The following is an 18,203-nucleotide window of genomic DNA, read 5'->3' on the forward strand; positions in this document are numbered from 1 at the left end:
GTAAAATTGTTAAAGTAAATCACCAATGCTCCTCCCTGTTTTCTATATCTACATTGTCCTTTTCCATGGTGAGTACACATGCAAAATACTCTTTGAATATCTCACCTCTGTTTTTTGATTCCACACACAGGTTGCCATTTTGGTCCCTAACAGGTCCTACTCTTTCCATGGTTACCCTCTTGCCCTTAATATACTAATCAAATACCTTGGGGTTTTTGCCTGTGTGTTTTTTTTAATGAGCTCTTTGCTCTCCTAATTTCCTTTTTAAGTACCCCCTACATTTTCTATACTCCTCTACAGTTTCCACTGTTTCGAGCCCCTTGAACCTGCCAGAAGCCTCTTTTTCTCCCCTTGTATAATCCTGTATATCCCCTGACACAATAAAAAGTCTCACAACACCAAAACTATCAAATAAACTGGTTGGACTTTAACCTGGTGTTGTGAGACTTTTTACTGTGTTTATCCCAGTCCAATGCCAGCATCTCCACATCATGACTATCCCTTGACATCTAGGGTTCTTTGCACTTGTTGGTTCCAAACCTTTACCTTGATGGGAAATGCTGGCATTGTGAATGACTGGGAAATCCCTGTGTCTGCATGGGTTTCCTCCCAGAATCCAAAGATGTGCAGGTTAGATAGATTGACCATGCTAAATTGTCTCTTAAAGTACAAAGATGTGCAGATTAGGTGGATTGGACATGCTAAATTGCCTCTTAGTGTCCAAAGATGTGTAGGTTAGGTGGATTGGCCATCGGAAATGTGTGGTTTATGAGGATAATGCAGGGGAAAGGGTAAGATACTTCATCCATCTTGGCTGTCTACTCCTCTACCGCAGCTATATTCACGGCCAGGTGTGCCTGAAGAGGAAGCATGCTGTGTCCACAGATGCAATTGACGCTTCTGTGCCCATTGGGTACCGCAGGGGCTGGGGTGCATTATAGGCCCTAATAATCACATTATAGTTTAATGTTTTAAGTTTCCTTTGCACTTTGTTTCTGTTCAGGCTGTTCCCCCTCCTTTTGGGGAGTTGCCCCTTTTACTTTGTCCTTGAGTTAATTTATTTGTTTTGCTCTAAAAGAGGGAGAGGGTAAGATACTGAGTTAGTGCAGACTCGATGGGCTGAATGGCCTTTTCTATACTGTAAGGGTGCTATGGAATTGTTTCTATGGCATTGAAAAGCGCTGCCTAAACGCAATGGGTTGTCCTATCACAATTTTCCTCCCGATTCTTGCAATTTTTTTTGTCTAAAAGAAACTTGACTTACATTGATGGGTGTTCTTCAATATTAGCAGCTTGGGAGGTGATAGGTTTTCTTTTTGATTCAGGACAGACTGTTCACTGTGTGAGGTAACAGTTTGCGCCGACTAAATAATGGACTAAAAAGCTCTCCCGCATCCAGTATCCGGGCACCCGGCAATGACGTCGAATCGCGCGCGCCCAGCATTTGGCGATGACGCGGAGACTGTGCGCGAGGCCAGTACCCGGAGATTGCGCGGTTGCTGCTCTGGTGGTTTTTGCTTCTTCACAGAAGCGGCTGCAATGGCGGTGTCTGCTCCTCAGAAACGCTTTTACCGGCAGCGAGCTCACTCCAACCCAATGGCGGATCATGTTTTCGACTAGTGAGTGTGGAGCAGGGGCTGGGTAGGAGGATTCGTTTCTCCCCCCTCACTTTTAGAATGATCTGTCACCCTTTGGGGGAACTGTTAACGAAAGCGCCTCTTATTATTGCAGCAAGTTTCTTTTTAAACACTATTTTTTAAAATAGCTCGTTAAATATCACAGATTGATTTGGAAGATCTGCGCTCAATCTGTACAGATTGCCTGGTTCATGCTGGATAGATATATCAAGAAGGCTGGAGTCACACTGACTATATACTGTCATGCTGGGGTTGCACTCTCTGACTACACCACAAAGTCACGCTGACTTCACTGCAACCTGGGTCACACGTGTCTGGCTGCACTGGAATGCCGGGGTCACTCTGTCATTTTAATTCTTGATTGAGACTGGTACCTGTAGTAGATCAGTATTATCTTCTGAGATGTTATTGGAGTTCTCTCTCACACACATAGGTCCATTATCCCCAGTGGCTGCTCTATCAGTGATGTGAGAACACTGGTTTGTGTATCAACTTTCACAGTATTAAAACTACTGAGTGGCAAGTTTATAAAGTCCCACTAGATGCTTGAAGGGGGTATGAGTGGGATCTAACTGTTATGGTCAAAGAACGTCTCCATTTTAAAATTCTCATCCTTGTTTTGAAGCTCTTCCATAGCCCCCTGTCCACCCCTACAACCCTTGAGATTTCTGGGTTCCCCCAGACCCAAAGTCTGCCTGATCCCAGCTCCAGCCTCCCTCTTAATTCCCCATATTACATCAGAATTGAAGTGGACCACTTGACCCCTTGAATCAAATCTGTTTTACCATAACTGTTAGATTGTGAATGATCTACACCACAATTCCATTAACTGCCTTTGATCCATATCTCTTGATACTCTTACCTGTTACAAATCTGTCAATCTCAGACATAAACTCCAGCATCCACAGCCTTTTGGTGACAAATTCTGAACTTCCATGGACCTATGTGTGGAAAAGTGCTTCTTGATTTCATTCCTGAATTGTCTAAATTCAAGATTGCATCCCCTCATTCTGGATTCCCCCATCAGAGGAAATTAATTTTCTCTATCAAATTATTTTATCATTTTAAACACCTTAATCAAATCAACTCTCAAACTTCTAAACTCAAAACAGTTGCAGTGTCTCACCGTCCAAATTTCCAATTTGCATAGGCATTTTCATTTTTTTCTTGTTGGTTATTCTATAATCCTTAAAAGATTAAAGGTGACAATTAATTGTGATTGTCAACTTCTGCCTATTTTCTTGCAGCCCAGTAACACCTGAAGAAATGGATTGGTCCCAGCACTATCCTGAATACTTCAAACCACACTCAAAAAATGACAATCATGATGATGAGAAAGATCTCATTGAAAAGAAATCAAAGTTTCAGGTGGAGTTTGCAGATATAGGCTGTGGATATGGAGGTTTACTAGGTAAGAACAATCTGCAGTGCATGTGACCAACTTTCTAAATATTCCATGTTAACGTATTCTGACTTTTGTCAGACAAGACTATTCAAATCAAACCCTCTGTTCAGGCTGCAAGCATGATCCTAAGCTTCCTGTCACTTGTCATTTCAATTCTCCACCTTGCTCCCACCCTAACCTTTCTGTCCTTGGCCTGCTACAGTATTTAAATAAAAGACAACACGAGCTTGAAGAGCAAAACCCCAGCTTTCAACCTGGCATGCTATGGCCTTCTGAACTCAACATTGAGTTCAACCATTTTAATGAATATCCTCTGCCTCCACCTTTGTTTCATATGTTCGTTTTTTTTCTTGTTTCTTTCTTTATTCTTCACATTGCATTCAGACAGCTGCTACTCAGTCATATTCACTTCACCTAGACACATCTTTTGTCCCTTTACTGTACTCATAACCACTTTAGCTTTTGTATTATGAATCCTATGTCTCAATGATCAGCTAGTTAAACATTGATGTAACAGAAAAAATCAGAACTAATAACAGCAGTTAATATAAATGAAGAGACACAGGTGGCAACAGCAATGACATCACAGCGCTTACTGATGAAATCAGCAATGGATTTAAATAAATAATAACACTTCTACCCCCTTAAATTTCAGTCTCCCTTAAGCACAGACGTACAATGAACCCAGGTGTGTTATGTCAGTCTTTCAGGAGCTTTGACTACGCTATGATCTGCACTGTATCACTGGTGACTGTCAACTCTTGTGATGTTCGACTTAGTTCAGCTGAACTTGTGGGCACAGGAGTAGTTTGAGTATCTATGCATGAGTGTCCCTCTTCTGAAGTAGGAGAGCTACAACTCTCATCAAATTTTACAGATGCATCATAGAGACCATCTCTCTGGTTGTATCACAGCTTGGTATGGTTCCTGCTCTGCCCAAGACTGCAAGGAGCTACAAAAGGTCGTGAATGTAGCCCAATCCATCACACAAACCAGCCTCCCATCCATTGACTCTGTCTATACTTCTTGTTGCCTCGGCAAAGCAGCCAGTATAATTAAGGACCCCTTGCACCCGGACATTCTCTCTTCCACCTTCTTCCTTCAGGAAAAAGATACAAAAGTTTGAGGTCACGTACCAACTGACTGAAGAACAGCTTCTTCCCTGCTGCCAACAAACTTTTGAATAGACTTAACTTGCATTAAGTTAATCTTTTCCTACACCCTAATTATGACTGCAACACTACATTCTGCACTCTCTTGTTTCCTTCACTATGAATGGTATGCTTTGTCTGTATAGCGCGCAAGAAACAATACTTTTCACTGTATACGAATACATGTGACAATAATCAAATTCCACTGGAAGTCCTGGTACATCAGGAACCATTTCTTATTGAATGAATACAGTAGTATTTTCTTCTATTGTGTTATCTGGAGCTTTTGCTGTCTCTGAGTCATGGTGTAGACGAATGTGATCCTGGTCATAGAGTCATAGGATATCTGTGAATAACTCTTCCATTGTTCTGTTTCACTGCCAAAGGTACTGGACCACTTCAGTAAGAATACTCCAAGTAGCCAATGCTGGTTACTGCCAAAATTCCTGATATTAACACAATCATTTGGGTTAAAACATTTCTCCTTAGCATGATAATTGTGTCTCCCTGCTTTTTTAATCATCTTCTCACACTTGCTTTGACATTTGGATGTAGCAGATCCAGATGAGAGTTTGATCCCTAAAGTATCACCTGCCATTCTCCCTGATTCTCCTTTCAGTGTCTGACCAGCTTGCTCTGCTAAAACATTTGAAGCTGGATCAAAAGGTGCAGTAGGGACATGGCATATTCTATTCCTTTACATAAACTCTTGGAACAAATTACTTGTAAATGTTGTACCATTATCAGAAACGAGAGAATCCGGTAAATCATGAGTTGTAAAAACTTGGCATAGCTTTTCCATCATAACAGGAGCTTTAATGTTGCTGATGATGTGCACTCAGAATGTGAAATCAGCAACGACTAAAAACACATGACCCATGAAAGGACCTGCAAAATCCACTTGAAGTCTCGACTAAGGACAATCAAACCACTCCGACAGATGTAGCGGTGCTGATGGCGCCATCTTCTGGTTAAATTGGCATGCAGAACAGGATTTCACTTTATTCTCCAAATCCTTTCTATTAGGCCACCAAACATCCGACCCACCTGGACTTTTCAATCGAGAGGCACCTGGATGAGCCTCATGAATTTCATCTACGATTTACGAATAACTGGGGGTGGAACAATCATTCTCGACCCCCACTGTATGCAACCATCCTGCGCACTTAACTTATCTTTGTACCTCACATAAGGCTTCAACCTATCTTCTTCTATGATAGTTGGCCATCCTTGTATCAGAAATCTTTCACCTTGTGACAAAATGGGATCTTTGTCCATCCATATAATTTGCTTAGCACTCACTGGGGATTGGGAAACTCTCTAATAAAATCGTCTTGAGAGGACACACTACCTGGATTGGCAAATCCTTAACATGTCTGCGTTTGTATCGTCCTGCCCTGTACATGATGCAATATTATGCTGACAATGTAAGCGCCCAGTGTTGTATTCTTGCTGCAGCCAAGGGAGGAATAGGAGAGGCTGAATAAACTAGGCTTGTACTCGTTAGAGTTTAGAAGAACGAGGGGAGATCTCATTGAGACGTATAAGATGATGAATGGGATGGATAGGATAGAGGTGGAGAGACTCTTCCTGCTCAGAAAGGACAGTAGGACTAGGGGGCACAGCCTCAAGATAAAGGGTGGGCGGTTTAGAACAGAGTTGAGGAGGAACTTCTTCACTCAAAGGGTGGTGAATCTCTGGAATTCTCTGCCCGTTGAAGTGGTGGAGGCTGCCTCGCTAAATATATTTAAGACGCGGGTTGGTGGGTTTTTGATAAGAGAGGGGATTAAGGGTTCTGGGGAGAGAGCGGGAATGTGGAACTGAGCCACGACAGATCAGCCATGATCTTATTGAATGGCGGGGCAGGCTCGAAGGGCCAGATGGCCTACTCCTGCTCCTATTTCTTATGTTCTTATGTAATACGCTCTAACTCACTGAATAGGCTCATCGATGGCTTGTGGTCGGTACATATAGTGAACAAACGACTGTAGAGGTACTGATGGAATCTTTTCACTGCAAAAACAATAGCTAGACCTCCTTTGTCCAATTGTGAATATCCCTTTTCAGCCTTTGTCAGCATCCTAGATGCAAAACTAATAGGTTTTTTGGAGCTGTTGTCCATTACGTGAGAAATTACTGCCCCCACACCATAGAAACTAGAAGCAGTAGTAGGCCACTTGGCCCTTCAAGCCTGGTCTGCCATTCAATATCCTGATTCCCTTTCTCGCTCTTCTCTTCCCCCCCCACACACACACACACACGCACACACACAATGTCCCTTGATCCTTTTAATAGAAACATAGGCATCGCACGACAGAATAGGTTCCCCGTCAGGATCAAAATGGACTAACGAATTTGGCAATTGCAGCAGTGCTTTCACATCTTTGAAAGTCATCTTCTGTGCAGACTCCCACCTCCATTTGGTTTATTTGTGCAGCAGTACGTAGAGTGGAACCCAACACTGTAGACAGATCTGGCAAAAAATGTCCATAATAGTTTATCAGACCTACAAATTACCTGAGCTCATCACATTCCTGGGCCCCAGAACTTCTTTAATTGCTTTCCTTCCACAGGAGATAAGCCTCATTCATGATTCCATGACCTAGATACTCCACACTCAGTGCTTGAAAAATGCACTTGCTCTGCTTCAGATGCAGTCTCTCTTCTGAAAGTCTTTTTAAAATTTGATCCAGGTTGCTGAGGTGCTCCTCAGTTTTACCTGTAATTAAAATGTGATCGAAGTAGACTGCAACATGGGGAATGCTTTGTGACAGGTTGTCCATTACCCGTTGGAAAATCACCAGATTGGAGGATATGTCAAAAACCAAATGATTATGCTTGAACAATCGTTTATTCACATTGATGGTCACGTACTGCTTTGAATCTTCCTCTAGCAAGGGTTGTTGATATGTCTGGCTCATGTCCAGTTTTGAAAATATCTTATCTCCTTCAAGGGTTGAAAACAAACCAACTACCCTTGGCACTAGCTTAATGTCCAGCTTGGGGACCTGGTTAATGGTAAGTTTGTAATGCCCACATATGAAACACGGTACCATCACTTTTAAAACAGGAACAATAGGAGCTGCCCAATGTGAGAACTGAATGGGTTCAATGATTCCTAGCCTTTTGCAGCTGCTCCAACTCCTCCTCCACTTTGCCTTTCATGGCATAGGGCACTGTCCTCGATTTGAAAAAACTCAAGTGGTCTGAGGATCTCTGAATAACTTAAGTGTAGTGCCCTGCAACGTACCCAGATTGTCTTTGAAAACTTCAGGATATTTCTGAATGACATCCTCTCTCACTTTTGTGTGCTTTATCTCACCACAATTTAAAAGAATTTTTCTGAGCCAGTCCACACCCCAGTAGACTAGGACCTTGCCCTTTTATCACCAGGTGCCATGCTCTTGCTTCGTGGCTGTTATATGCAGCATCCACCTCTAACGCTCCAAGCAATGGTAATGTCTCACCAGCGTACGTCCAAAGTTTGGTTCTTGCCTAAGGCCTGGTGCCTGTTTTGAGCCCCAAATCTTACTGAAGCTGTCCTCACTGATTACCCATGCAGAGGCTCCTGTGTCCACCTCCATCTTGATTTGTTTACCAACAACCTCCACTACAGCATACGTAGGCTCTGCAGACACCCACTCATATTAAACATGTTACAAGAGTGCTCCTCTGCTTGGTGTGAGCTTTCCAAGTGATGTACCTTTAGAATCATAGAACCCTACAGTGCAGAAAGAAGCCCTTCGGCCCATCGAGTCTGCACCGAACACAATCCCACCCAGGCCCCACCCCCCCTATATTTTACCCACTAATCCCTCTAACCTACACATCCCTGGACACTAAGGGGCAATTTTAGCATGGCCAATCAACCTAACCCGCACATCTTTGGACTGTGGGAGGAAACCGGAGCACCCGGAGGAAACCCACGCAGACACGAGGAGAATGTGCAAACTCCACACAGACAGTGACCCGAGCCAGGAATCGAACCCAGGACTCTGGAGCTGTGAAGCAGCAGTGCTAACCACTGTGCTACCATGCCGCCCCTGAGACTTTAACTGAGACTTTCTTGCATTTGAAATTCCCTGCTTAGCCTTTGACTTGCTCTTACCGCCCCGCCACTTGTTAGCTAAATGATGACAAACAGCACCCATAAACTTTCAGGGGTTGGTACAGTGTGACCCTCCACACCTAAAACACTCCACTGTCATCACCTTTTTACTTGCAGCCTCTTTCTTTACTTGATGCAGTGCACCCACCCATGAGTTTCATTGGCCTTCTGAATATCTTTCACATTAATGGCAGCCATTTCCAGACCCTGAGAATTTTCTGGAGCCTTCTTAGAAACAAGTGTGGCTTCTCCCAACCAGCACTGCTGAATGCTATCCTCATTAATGCCATAAACCAGCCTGTCCCAAAGCATGTCTTCCAAAACTATCCAGAATTCACAATGTTCAGAGAGCTGGTGCAATCCAACAAGAAAGTTAGCTATTGACTTTCTCGCCTTCTGAAATGACTATGGAATTTGAAACATAACCACGGCGTGGCTAGCTTGTCTTCCATTGATAAACTTGTGAAACCTGCTCTTGACCATCGCTCCCATGGCAAACTTAGCAGTGTTGTGTTGTGCATGCAGAAATTTACTTTTTTTATCCTCATTACCAAAAAGATGTGGTAACTTGTTCACAAAAAGGTAGTCGAAATGTGTTGTGAAAGTTGAATCTTTTAATATATAAAAATAACAAAGTTTAAAATACAGTATAAACTCAAAATCAGGAGCAGCTAGTTAAACGTCAAAGCAACAAAAGAATCACAACTAATGGCAATGAATGTATTAATATACACAGGTAGCAACAACAACCGATTTTAAAGCACTTACATCAGCAATGGATTTAAATAAGAAGCTACAGAATAATAACACTTACTGTATTGTATTTAAACAACTGATTAATTATTGTAACGTATCATAACTTATGATGTGGAATCATTGCTGCATGGCTCCAATGGACCTCTTCCGAATCAGAATTTTGCACCTTTGTAGGCGGGTTATTTGGCTTGAGAATTGTCAAAGTATTCTTAACCCCAAGGCACTTTGAATGGAGTTGTTCAGTATTCTGTTCTGACATGAAATTCCTATCACTAGATGGTGCTACTGCTTTGTGAATTGAGAATTGCAGGAATTTTTTACATAAGAACATAAGAAATAGGAGCAGGAGTAGGCCATCTAGCCCTTCGAGCCTGCCCCGCCATTCAATAAGATCATGGCTGATCTGTTGTGGCTCAGTTCCACTTTCCCGCCCTCTCCCCATAACCCTTAATCCCCTCTCTTATCAAGAACCCATCAACCCGCTTCTTAAAAATATTTAGCGAGGCAGCCTCCACCACTTCAACGGGCAGAGAATTCCAGAGATTCACCACCCTTTGAGTGAAGAAGTTCCTCCTCAACTCCGTTCTAAACCGCCTCCCCTTTATCTTGAGGCTGTGCCCCCTAGTCCTACTGTCTTTTTTGAGCGGGAAGAGTCTCTCCACCTCTATCCTATCCATCCCATTCATCATCTTATACGTCTCAATGAGATCTCCCCTCATTCTTCTAAACTCTAACGAGTACAAGCCTAGTTTATTCAGCCTCTCCTCATAGCTCAATCCCCTCAACTCCGGTATCAGCCTAGTAAACCTCCTCTGCACTCCCTCCAGGGCCAAAATATCCTTGCGCAGGTGCGGCGCCCAAAACTGCACACAGTACTCCAGCTGCGGCCTCACCAATGCCCTATACAGCTGCAGCAAGACCTCCCTACTTTTATATTCAATCCCCCTCGCTATGAAGGCCAGCATCCCACTCGCCTTCCTGACCACCTGCTGCACCTGCAAGCTGGGTTTTTGCGACTCATGCACAAGGACCCCGAGGTCCCTCTGCACCGTCGCCTGCTGCAGTTTTTCGCCACGTAAGTAATAGTCCTTCCTACCATTCTTCCTACCAAAGTGGACCACCTCACACTTGCCAACATTAAATTCCATTTGCCATTTCCTGGCCCATTCGCCCAGCCTATCTAGATCCTTCTGCAGACTCTCCACACCCTCCGCACAATTTGCCTTTCCCCCAATCTTGGTGTCATCAGCAAATTTCGACACCCTGCACTCGGTTCCCTCCTCCAGATCATCTATATAAATGGTAAATAGCTGAGGCCCCAGCACCGACCCCTGGGGCACCCCACTAGTCACCAACCGCCAATCCGAATAGCACCCATTGACCCCCACTCTCTGCCTCCTATTTGACAACCAATCCTCTATCCACACTAACACCCTACCCCCAACTCCATGTCCCCTGACCTTAGAAGTTCTTAAAGTTAGAAAACTAATGGGCAGAGTGGACCGGAAAGCCACTTCCCATCTCCTTGCTTGCTCCAAAAACCAAATTCAAATAGAATCCAATTCATGATCCACACAAGAGAGACAAACAAGATCAAGCTGACAAGAAAATAAACTGTACCCCATCTTGAGCTTAATCCGATGATTTTTGTGCTGTTTCAATGCAGTGAGGCATACGACTATATGCCCACTAGACCCTTTGGGGATGAGCAATATTTGCTATATGTGAGGACCCCAAATAGTTTCTGGAACTAGATGACTTGTATTCTTGAAGAAAATTTTCAAGGCTTGTGCCAAAATTTGTTGATAGAAACATAGAAATTAGAAGCAGATTTTGATCATGGCTAATCATTGATCCAATAGCCTCATGTGCCCCCCCCCCCAAATCCCTCAATCCCTTTAGTCTCAAGAGCGATATCTAATTTCTTCCTGAAATCACACAACGTTTTGGCCTCAACTACTTTCTGTGGGAGTGAATTCCACACATTCCCCACCCTCTGGGTGAAGACATTTCTCCTCACCTCAGTCCTAAAAGGTTTACCCCTTATCCTCAAACTATAACCCCCTAGTTCTGGACTCCCCCCACCATCAGGAACATTCTTTCTGAATCTACCCTGTTAGAATTTTATAAGTTTCTATGAGATCCCCTCTCACTCTTCTAAACTCCAATGAATATAATCCTAACCCACTTAGTCACTGATGAATCATAGAATCATACAGCGCAGAAAGAGGCCCTTCAGCCTATCGAGTCTGCACTGACCACAATCCCACCCAGCCCCTACCCCCATATCCCTACATAGTTTACCTGCTAATCCCTCTAACCTACACATCTCAGGACACCAAGGGGCAATTTTTAGCATAGCCAATCAACCTAACCTGCACATCTTTGGACTGTGGGAGGAAACCGGACCACCCGGAGGAAACCCACACAGACACGAGGAGAATGTGCAAACTCCAAGCAGACAGTGACCCGAGCCGGGAATCGAACCCAGGTCCCTGGAGCTGTGAAGCAGCAGTGCTAACCACTGTGCTACCGTGCCGCCCATGGTGAGTGAGGGCAATTTAAATTTGTTTCTGAACACTCGTTGATTTTAAAATTCTGCTACGTTTTAAGTAGTACAAATACATTCAGAGATAAAATACACAAATAGAAGGAGGGTTCATTTCAGCTTTCAATATACCATGTATGAACATTTCTTTTATCGGGCTGCTGTTTTACACTTGTTCCATCTCAGCAACATGCCTACTTTGTGCTGTGCTGGCTGACACTGCTGTAATGGTGCAAGGAAAGATACTTAGAATCCCTTCAGTGTAGAAAGAGGCCATTTGGCCCATTGAGTATGCATCGACCCTTCAAAAGAGCACTCTACCTAGGCCCACGCCCTAGTCCCGACACCTTGCGCATTGATCATGGCCAATCAACGTAACCTGCACATCTGTGGACACTAAGGGGCAATTTAGCATAGCCAATCCCCCTAACCTGCACATCTTTGGACTTATTTCCATACCAATCAGGATACTTCCTCAGCATAATAAAATAAAATCTCTGTGCTGGTTACTTGGTATGGAACTAAACTAAATATTGAGGTTAAAACAGTGGGACAATATGTTTTATTTAAAGAGAAAAATCAGACCCAGATAATGGAAGATTCAGCTGGGCTTTCAGTTGCACATTTTGCTTTTATCAAAAATATAGCCATTAATTGTTGACAACAGACATGCTGCAAAGAGCATGCAGCTTCAATGCTGGGCGCTAGTATTCACTTGCACCGCAACTCCTACTATGGTTTCCTGTTTCTTTCTCCCAGATCAGGAGGTTTCGCTGCATTCGTGACTGTTGCTCAATTTAGTCATGCCTTTTACAATACATTCAAATCAGTATTTTGATACATCTTTAAGCCTTCATGTAATAGGTTTGAAGTTACTTTGCACCATACAGTCGCTATGACTACTGAGTCTTGGTTTCATTTAGTTCAGATTAAATCAAATCTACATTATTCCCTGAAACCAAGCACCAAAACTTCAAAAGCTGCACACTGCAGCCTCTGCTAATGGCGTTTATTCTTTTTTTTTACCCAGTTGAGTTATCTGCTCTCTTTCCCAATTCATTGATTCTGGGTCTAGAAATCAGAGTGAAGGTATCCGACTATGTCATAGATCGCATCAAATCCCTAAGAGCTTCCAATCCTGGAAAGTACCAGAACATTGCTTGCATCAGAAGCAATGCCATGAAGTATTTACCAAACTTCTTCAAAAAGGGGCAGGTACAGTAACTAGTTTATTCAATGACTGTAATCCCAACATATTAGAACTTTTGTGCTTGAAAATTTCAGAATCTTCTTTGTTTAATCATTATTGTTTCTCCAGAACCTTTAGCACTTGCTTTAAAAGTTTGGAATTTTTTTTTCTACTTTTGCTTCTGTTTGCAGCTAAACAAGATGTTCTTCCTCTTTCCGGATCCACATTTTAAAAAGACAAAGCACAAATGGAGAATTATTAGCTCGACATTGCTGGCTGAATACGCTTATGTACTATGTGTAGGGGTAAGCGCCTTTTCTTTCCATATATGGTGTGAAGACCCACACGCACCTGGTAATGGGGGCTTCAACTTCTTCTAGAAGATGGGGAGATGATGGTGTAGCAGAATGTTGTTGGACTAGTAATCCTGAGATCCAGACAATGCTCTGGGAAGTTGGATTCAAATCCCACAGTGGCAGCTGGTGGAATTTAAATTCAGTTGATAAAATATGGAATTAAAAGGTAATGGTGACCATGAAACTATCATGATTGTTATTAAAAACCCATCTGGTTCACTAATGTCCTTCCTTTAGTGAAGAAACTCTGCCACTCTTACCCAGTCTGGCCTACGTGTGACACCAGACCGATAGCAATGTGGTTGATTCTTAACTGACCTCTGCAATGACCTAATAAGCCACTTAGTTCAAGGGCAGTTAGGAATGATCAACAAATGCTGGCCCTGCCAGCAATGTCCATATCCCATCAAAGAATTTGTAAAAATCTAGACAGTGCTGCAAACATAGTTATATGCCCAGAACGAGACTTGCACTTAATTTTATAAAGTAATCGTGCCTTTTGGGTAATAAGGCCAGTTTCCAATGTTTAACTATAAATTTGCATTTTATTCTCCTTAGGGTTTGGTCTATACAATTACTGATGTGCAGGAAGTATACGAGTGGATGGTCAAACACTTCACAGAACACCCATTGTTTGAACATGCTCAACTGGAGGAACTGGTGAGAATTATACTTGCATATACAATTGAATTGTACACAGTTGAATTGTACAACAGCGACTATACTCCAAAAGTACTTCATTGGCTGTGAAGCACTTTGAGACATCTGGTGGCTGTGAAAAGTGCTATATAAATGCAAGTCATATAATGCATTCAAAATCCTTTGCGCACCAGTTGTTTGGTCAACATTCTCCTCTTTCCATACTAATTTTTCCAGGCTACAGTTCCATAGGCATTGGTGGTCCTTCGACATCCCTTCCAGCTTGCTGTTCTTTACGTTTGAAGCTGAACAGTGAATTTTCACCTTCCAGCTTTTCACCCGAAAATCCAGCTGGGTTTTATATTCCCCACCCTAGCCCCGGGCACTGAGCTACGTGGGCAAGGTATCAGCTCGTAACCAATGCCCATGGGATCCTACCCTGGCAAAGGAATCAATAGATTTGGTTGAGGAAAAAATTGGCATGAACGTTTTGAAATGTCTTGTGCCAACTTGAATGATCTTTAAAAGAGCAAAATTACACTGTGAAGAGGATTTCTTCTGATTCTGATGAGCTGGAATTATTGTAATGCTAAATTAACCTTTTGATTACAGTTTGAAATCACTGATTTCTGTATTTTTGATTGTGTCTTGAGGCTTTCCTCAGATCTCTTTCTCTCTTCCTATGAAATTATATCTTTTCTAGTTTGTCATTCAGAATAGGTCCTTCTTGGAAATGGGTGGTGTGGGAGGCTTCTTTTAAAAGAAATGGAGGATACTTTGCTGATGCCTATTTTATTTGAATCAGAAGGATGATATCATCATTGACCGTCTTGGTGTCTGCACAGAAGAAGGTAAAAAAGTATTAAGGAATGGAGGACAGAATTTTACAGCAGTGTTCCGACGAGTGGAAGATAAAACAGAGAGGCTGAAAATTGAAGAGGAGAAGTCCTGAGAGAGTACTTCCTGATTTGACTTTACAGAGACAATAGACTATTGGAAGGTACCTGGTTCAATCGGTACACACTGGACTTGCTCTCTTATGGCTGCAGCACCTTCATTGCAGCTAGAACGTCTTTCATCTTAAAATATATAAATAAACTGAAAATAACCTCAACTACAGCCTTCAAACACATGGCAAGTGTTGACAAGTATCCATGGTGGGTAGGTATTTTGGCCTATCAACAATTAACTTAGAGGGTTTGAAAATTTGTTTGCTAATAGCATATTGCAGATCTTATTTTTAAGATTATCGATGGCATGAAATTGGGAATATAGCATTGTAAACTATTGGCAGTGTAAGAAATTCCGATTAACAAATTTGTATATCACAAGTCTTCGCTGTTTATTCTTGAGAATTGTCACTGAGGCACGTGCTTATAACCCACAGCTTCTTAAACTGCAACCTACATTGCAACAATAACAACACTTCAAAAAGTACATCACTGCTTTTGAAGAATAATAAAATCACTGCCTTTGAAGTTTCCTGAAGCTGTAAAGGTACTACAGCGACGCCAGTCTGACTGTCTTTATACCAAAGAGGATTTATTAAGAAGATTAATGCTATGTTACTAATTGAAATAACTTATTTTAGTTACTTAATGCGTCGAGTGTCACCTTCCCTCAGTTGATAGCACTCACTTCTGAGTCACAAGGTTGTGGGTTCAAGTTGCATTTCAGAAACTTGAGCTCATAATCAGGCTGACACTCCAGTGCTGTACTATCAGAGGATCCCTGTTGCAGAAGAAATGATATCTTTGTTTAAATAAATATCCTCCTTTCAGAGAATTCTCCGTGTCCTGGTCCCTCAACAATGGCCACCAAAAATAGATGAACTGATTGTTCATTTCTTTTGGTTTTAGGATATTGTGAATAACTTGGCTCCTGTGAATCCACACATAAGTGACTATGTTTCAAAAGTAATTATTGAATCTGTAGCACTTTAAGGTATCCTGTAGATAGAACGAGGTGTTTGAAAATAAACCAAACTGGTTATTTTTTTCTTTAGTTTTGTTCCATAGCCAAGAATAATAAAATTGGCCAGTTGACTGTGGTCACTTGAGGAAACTACTTACCTAATTAATATTACCCTGATTTCACATCTGAGAAAACCTTGGATCTTAATCCAAGTTGTAATGAAAACTAACTCTCTCGGTCCTTTACTTTTGAAGAGGTATATATTCATTATTCGTATCTAACTAACTTGTGAGAAGACTTTTTTATGTTAAATAGTGGACTGCTGGAATTGGTGCATGCAATACAGCATTCTGAAACACACACTTCAATTTCCCAAATGTTTTTAATTTTCATATTTCCATTCCCAAGAAATTACATTTTTTTAAATGGACAAAATCAATATTCCTTTGGATTTGCCATTGATTGTAACTTTTATACAATATTGCCAGGTGTTTAGTAATCGAGGTGTCAGTAGGCACTAATATCAGTGGGGTTCATTGCCTATATTGGTAATGGAGTTGTTCCACAACAGGTCCCAGGTTCAAAGTAACACCACTACCAACCTGATCAAAAGATTTACAATGCCACATTGCTTCTAGTAGACTTTGATAATAGATTGGATTGCATTAGATCACACATACTTTGACACTGATAACAGACCATGTATACTATTCCATCTTGGACTCAAGAATCTTTGGCCATTTGCATCAAAGCTGTTGTGTTTTCGGGGGAGAAGGTCAGTAATTACAGTGGCTTGTAAAATCAGGGCAATAATTAACTGAAAGGATCACCATGTGAGTTAGACTGTTAAAAAGCCAAATGCATACAAAGCATTTAAAACTTTTGACCCAGAATATGTTTGAATCGATCAAATACATGTTCTTTTCTCTGGGTAGAATGAGTTTTGCTGGTTAGTCATATGCTTTCACACAAATGATAGAACGCATTTGAAAACGAGTCTCCGGAATCTGCTCTGGTTTAGCAGAAACTGTTAGCCCCATTTTCTGTTCATTCTTGTCTATGTACTCTTGAGTTGGGAAGCTACTTCCACTCTGCATTTTATATACATGTCCTTATTTTGTCCATTCAAAATTTTTAAAACGGCAGGTTTATGTTAATCAGAGTTCAGTATATATTCTGTAAGTATTTCTCATTGTGAGCATTCTGAAAATACAGCCACTTTTGGTGTAATAAAATGATGCCTTGTCTATGGAGCCATTGAGAACCATGCTTGTGTTTTACTGGGTATTGTAACGAATGTCTTACAACCACATTTCTAGGCTCATATAAAGTGGCATTCAAATAAGCTGAAGTAGCTTTCTCTATATATTTCAATATTGTGTATTTAAAATTTATTCAAATTTGTAACCTGCTCCTAAAACCTTTTCCCATCTGTTGTGAATAAGTGCATGGCATGTTTATAATAGATTACAAATCATGAAAATGTCACGATGCATGATCTTAAAATGCTGTCATTCTCAACTGGAGCCTGAAACTGACCAGCATATTCCATTGCAAGGTTCTGGGACCAAATAGCAATTTAAAATGCTTCACAGGAGCGTTATCGGACAAATATTTGACATGAGCCACAAGTTTTAAAGAGGTTCTTAAAGGAGAGAAAGGGTGAGAGACTTGGGGAGGAAGCTCCAGAGCTTAGGGCCCAGGAATGGCCACTGCTGGTGGAGCAAAGAAAATCAGGGAAGGACAAAATGACTAAATTGGAGGAGTGCAGAATTCTTAGTGGGCTTTGGGGCTGGAGCCAATAATATTTGGAAACATTTCAAGAGATCAGTGAAATTATTGTAAAAGCGAATTATTTTTTGGGGGGGAATTTCAGCATATTCAATGGTTTGACCTATTTGGTCACCAAGATTACAGTGCAGGATTGACCTCCTTGATTTTGAAGGTTTATGTAAACATATGAAACAAAATACAGATGGAAAGCTATCTGTCTAGGTTGGAACAATTAAACGTGTTGAGATATGAATAAAGTACAGAGTAATAAAACAAGGATCACTGGGTCATTAGGCATCATCTGTCTACCCATTTCTAATGACAAAATGATTATAAATCTGTACAAAGATACATTCATGACCAATAGCTTACATTTATAAAAGATCATGTTTCTTTGTATTTGGGGCAAATAACTGAGGCAGGGAATCAGTAAAAAAAAATTGCACAGAGCGTGGCTTTCTAATTGACAACACCTATTCTGATGTTTTGTCATTAATATTACTGAACTGCCAATTTTATTTAGCAGCAGTTGATTTGAAAAATTTAAAGAGTAGCAGCTTTTAAATACAGAAATATGGTTAACCGTGAGCACCAACGAAGATTTATCAATCTGGTGTGCATTAGTGGAGTAAACGCCGTCAAGTTATTAGTATAGTCCATAATAATTGAACTTCCAATATATTTTTGCACAGAAATGATCATAGAGCAATTATAGTATAGAAGGAGG

At 41.5% G+C, this 18,203-nt stretch overlaps 1 protein-coding gene across 1 annotated transcript; it reads left to right on the forward strand.

The window, feature by feature from the left end:
- Positions 1 to 1,463: 1,463 nt before the first annotated feature.
- mettl1 (methyltransferase 1, tRNA methylguanosine) lies at positions 1,464 to 17,004 on the forward strand. Its single transcript, XM_080217983.1, has 6 exons — positions 1,464 to 1,619; positions 2,885 to 3,048; positions 12,636 to 12,820; positions 12,986 to 13,099; positions 13,709 to 13,810; positions 14,595 to 17,004. The coding sequence occupies exons 1-6, from the start codon at positions 1,540 to 1,542 to the stop codon at positions 14,739 to 14,741; spliced, it is 792 nt and encodes a 263-aa protein (XP_080074109.1). The 5' UTR covers positions 1,464 to 1,539; the 3' UTR covers positions 14,742 to 17,004.
- Positions 17,005 to 18,203: the final 1,199 nt, after the last annotated feature.

This window comes from Carcharhinus amblyrhynchos, chromosome X (assembly GCF_965287045.1).
Source record: "Carcharhinus amblyrhynchos chromosome X, sCarAmb.v2.hapA, whole genome shotgun sequence".
Taxonomy (NCBI): domain Eukaryota; kingdom Metazoa; phylum Chordata; class Chondrichthyes; order Carcharhiniformes; family Carcharhinidae; genus Carcharhinus; species Carcharhinus amblyrhynchos.

Coding starts and splice junctions, on each gene's coding strand:
- mettl1 (XM_080217983.1), top strand. CDS start 1,540: ATGGCGGTGTCTGCTCCTCAGAAACGCTTTTACCGGCAGCGAGCTCAC. Junction 1,620..2,884: donor GCGGATCATGTTTTCGACTA/GTGAGTGTGGAG, acceptor ATTTTCTTGCAG/CCCAGTAACACCTGAAGAAA. Junction 13,100..13,708: donor CTTATGTACTATGTGTAGGG/GTAAGCGCCTTT, acceptor TATTCTCCTTAG/GGTTTGGTCTATACAATTAC.